The sequence below is a fragment of the Octopus bimaculoides genome, chromosome 30 (genome assembly GCF_001194135.2).
Source record: "Octopus bimaculoides isolate UCB-OBI-ISO-001 chromosome 30, ASM119413v2, whole genome shotgun sequence".
In the NCBI taxonomy this organism is placed as follows: domain Eukaryota; kingdom Metazoa; phylum Mollusca; class Cephalopoda; order Octopoda; family Octopodidae; genus Octopus; species Octopus bimaculoides.
The window spans coordinates 4,182,562-4,186,463 of record NC_069010.1 but is presented as its reverse complement, the minus strand read 5'-3'; the positions used below and the strand labels follow the sequence as shown (position 1 = coordinate 4,186,463).

The following is a 3,902-nucleotide window of genomic DNA, read 5'->3' as shown; positions in this document are numbered from 1 at the left end:
TACTGCATCAGGGCATTAGCAAATCTGTGGTATTGAGCAGAATATTTGCTGTAGCCCATCTTTTTATACCAAGACAAAACAATGTACATGATAACACTTCCAATTAGTTAATGTTGAGAAGCCATGAAATCCACTGCCTGGTACTGCATCCGGACATTTATTATTAAGGAGGCAAGCTGGTAGAATCTTTCGCACAGTGGACGAAATGCTTTGTGGTATTTCATCTGCCGCTACGTTCTGAGTTCAAATTCTGCTGAGGTCGTCTTCGCCTTTCATCCTTTTGAGGTCGACAAATTAAGTACCTGTTGGACCCTGCGGTCGATATAATCGACACGTCCCCTCTCCCAAAATGGTTGCCCTTGTGGCAAAATTTGAAACCATTATTATTATTATCTATTATTATTTTCAGGTTTTTGAAGAACGTTCTTTACGGGTCGACGTTGCCGAGGGCCGTCAGCGTGACAAAGGGTCTTTTGGCGGTCGTGGCCGTTCACAAGGTATGTATTATACTTAACTCTTATTTTGGCCCCAGGTCAACTACAATCATGGTGTTCCAGCCATGGCAATCCCCTCTTACTTTCACAGAGGATGGTGTTCAACATTTTGCACTCATGCTTGTAACTGTATTCAGCTCATGATCGTAAGGTTGTGAGTTCAATTCCCGGCGACGCGTTGTGTCCTTGAGCAAGTTACTTTATTTCACATTGCTCCAGTTCGCTCAGCTGGCAAAATTGAGTTGTACCTGTAATTCAAAATGGGCCAGCCTTGAGACATTCTGTGTCACATTCAATCTCCCTGAGGACTACATTATGGGTAGGTATGTCTGTGGAGTACTAGGCCACTTGCACATTAGTTTCGCAAGCAGGCTGTTTTTTTTATCAAATCAACTGGGACCCTCGTCATAACATTAAGGGCATGTGTATATGTGAAGTACATACCAGCGCCTGCCATACGAGTACCAACAATTTTACCGGTTTGAAAGTCTGATAGATCTGTCATTTTAATGAATTTTAATTACCTTTTTCTGATGATATCTCAAAAGAAACAGCAATTTTAGCAAACCACATTAAGCAACACTAATAATAAATTAAAAAACATAAAAATAAACAATGGTTGTGGTCATCTAAAAATAACCTATCGCAGAAATAGAAGTTAAGACAGCGCACTCCACGTTACTCGAATGTAGGCAGGATACTAGGTGTTGACTGTTCAACTAACGACGGTTTAACAAACACTCGTCAAACTAACACTGTCAACTACCCCCTTGACAGTTCACTCCGTTCTTATTTATTGTAATTGGTTAGTCCACCTTCAGTCGCATAAGGGTGTTCAGGATTCTCCCATAACCGGTTGTAACTGGATGCTTTTTGCATGGCACCATCACTAGTGAAGCCCCTCAACTTGCATGACAAGACCTGTCAACCAGGTGGCAGTAGCAGTATTGATGGAGGTAAGCTTTATGCCAGATGCAGAGAGGTTGGAGTATGAATAGGGGTTCTGTTGTCGGGGATGTACATGGCTAGCCCAGCTGGAGAAGAGGAAGATATGTCAGGGTATACTCTGAAGGTACAGGAAGGTGAATATAAGAGAAGTGGGACATGTGAAGGCTGATCTCAAAATGCCGAGTCCGATGAAGGAAATGACAGGACTGAGGGATGTGATGCATTGCTGTACTTGAGAGGACGTGCCCTAATCCCAAGGTGCCACGTAAAAAGTACCCAGTGCGCTCTGCGGCAGTGGCTCCCAAACTGTTTTTCTCTGGGTTGCATTTTCAGAATGGAAATTTGCTCGCTCTTCCCCCAAAGATCCAGAGAGTGGGTTAAAGGGAAATAACCGCGGATTCGAAGTCAGAACCTTACCATCATCTCCGCCAATTTGTGGACCCAAGTTACTATATTCGTAACACTTCATATACAGTAATCCCTTGACTATCACAGGTGTTGCGTTCCAAAAAAACCCCTGCGATGGGTGAAAAATCTGCAACATACAAACAGGAGTGGCTGTGTGGTAGGTAGCTTGCTTACCAACCACATGGTTCCGGGTTCAGTCCCACTGCGTGGCACCTTGGGAAAGTGTCTTCTACTATAGCCTCGGGCCGACCAAAGCCTTGTGAGTGGATTTGGTAGACGGAAACTGAAAGAAGCCCGTCATATATATATGTTTGTGTATCTGTGTTTGTCCCCCCACCATCGCTTGACAACCGATGCTGGTGTGTTTACGTCCCCGTAACCTAGCGGTTTGGCAGAAAGAGACCGATAGAATAAGTCCTGGGATCGATTTTCTCGACTAAAGGCGGTGCTCCAGCATGGCCGCAGTCAAATGACTGAAACAAGTAAAAGAGTATATAATTAGGCGTAGGAGTGGCTGTGTTGTAAGTAGCTTGCTTACCAACCACATGGTTCCGAGTTCAGTCCCACTGCGTGGCACCACGCAATGGGACTGAGACTGAAGCAATCTACTTACCACACAGCCACTTCTATATATAAAAAAAAAATGTATTTTATATGTAATATGTAAATTTGGTGATGCTGACAGGAAGAACTCAGAATGTGTGTATATGTTTTTATCAAATGCTCGGTGCCAGTGCATGAAACTCTCAGCCCTTAAGTGTTTCTGTAATGTCGTTCAGTTATTGATAAACAATACATGTATGTGTGCATGCATATAATCAAATATACATCATATATATCTCTTGTCTTTTACTTGTTTCAGTCTTTAGACTGCGGCCATGCTGGGGCACCGCCTTGAAGAATTTTTAGTCGAATGTATCGACTCTGGTACTTACTTTTTATAAACCTGGTACTTATTCTATCGGTCTCTTTGCCAAACTAAGTTACGGGGGACGTAAACACACCAGTACTAGTTGTCAAACGGCGTTGGGGGGGACAAACACAAGCACAAAGACACACACGCACACATATATAACAGGCTTCTTTCAGTTTCCGTCTACCAAATCCACTCACAAGGCTTTGGTCGGCCTGAGGCTGTAGTAGAAGACTTGGCCCAGGTGCCAGACAGTAGGATTGAACCTGGAACCATGTGGTTGGGAAGCAAGCAGCTGCCACGCCTGTGCCTATATATGTGTGTGTGTGTGTTTATGTATGTATATACACACCTTGCAGAGTGGTTGGTGTTAGGAAGGGTATTCAGCCATAAAATCCCTACCAAAACAGACACAGTGGCATAGGGTAGTTTTTCTACTTGGCCAGCTCCTGTGAACCGTCCTACCCATGCGTGCATGGAGGATGGATGTTAGACGACGACGATGATGATATACATACATACACAGACTAAATCTGACAGTTTGCACAAAAGGGTAGGAGAACAATATCCCATCCAAAAACAAAAATATATTTTAAAAATTTTCAGTATCAACTAGATTATGGTTGGGAGATAAGTTTGCTCAAAGTAGCTGCCCTCACCTCCCAACACAGCCTCCTCAAGACGGCTCCCGAACCTGGCGCCATTCATCCCTTACTGTGTTCCTGGGAAGATTTTCAAACACCTCCTTGATCTTGGCTGCCAGTCCTTGGCTCGGTGTTGCAGGCTGAGCAGTTGGTATCTTTCTCAACTGCAACCCATGCATAGTTGTTGTTATCCATGGGATTACAATCAGGAGAATTTGAAGGGCCGGAAATGACACCGGTGAAGTCTTAGGAACTCCCTAACAACCACTTGTGGATTTTCCTGGGTGTATGGCAAGGAGCTGAATTTGGAGGATCTATTTTAAAACGGGAGCGCCAGTTTTCATTTATGTTTTATGTAGTGTTTTTGGTACCGAAAGACTTTCAAACTTCGTATACTTATCTATTTTGTGTTATAGAACAGAAAAATATTTTTGTATTCGAATTTATTTCATGTAACAAATTGTCTTATTTCGATAATTTCTACTAATCACTGAC

At 43.2% G+C, this 3,902-nt stretch overlaps 1 protein-coding gene across 1 annotated transcript in view; it reads left to right on the top strand.

Moving 5' to 3' along the window:
* The window catches only part of LOC106882703 (eukaryotic translation initiation factor 4H), a 34,417-nt gene that overhangs the window by 22,652 nt on the left and 7,863 nt on the right, over positions 1 to 3,902 (top strand). The window contains exon 5 of the mRNA XM_014933467.2: positions 410 to 497. Coding sequence (XP_014788953.1) covers positions 410 to 497 — 88 coding nt within the window. The remainder of the gene's footprint in view (positions 1 to 409; positions 498 to 3,902) is intronic.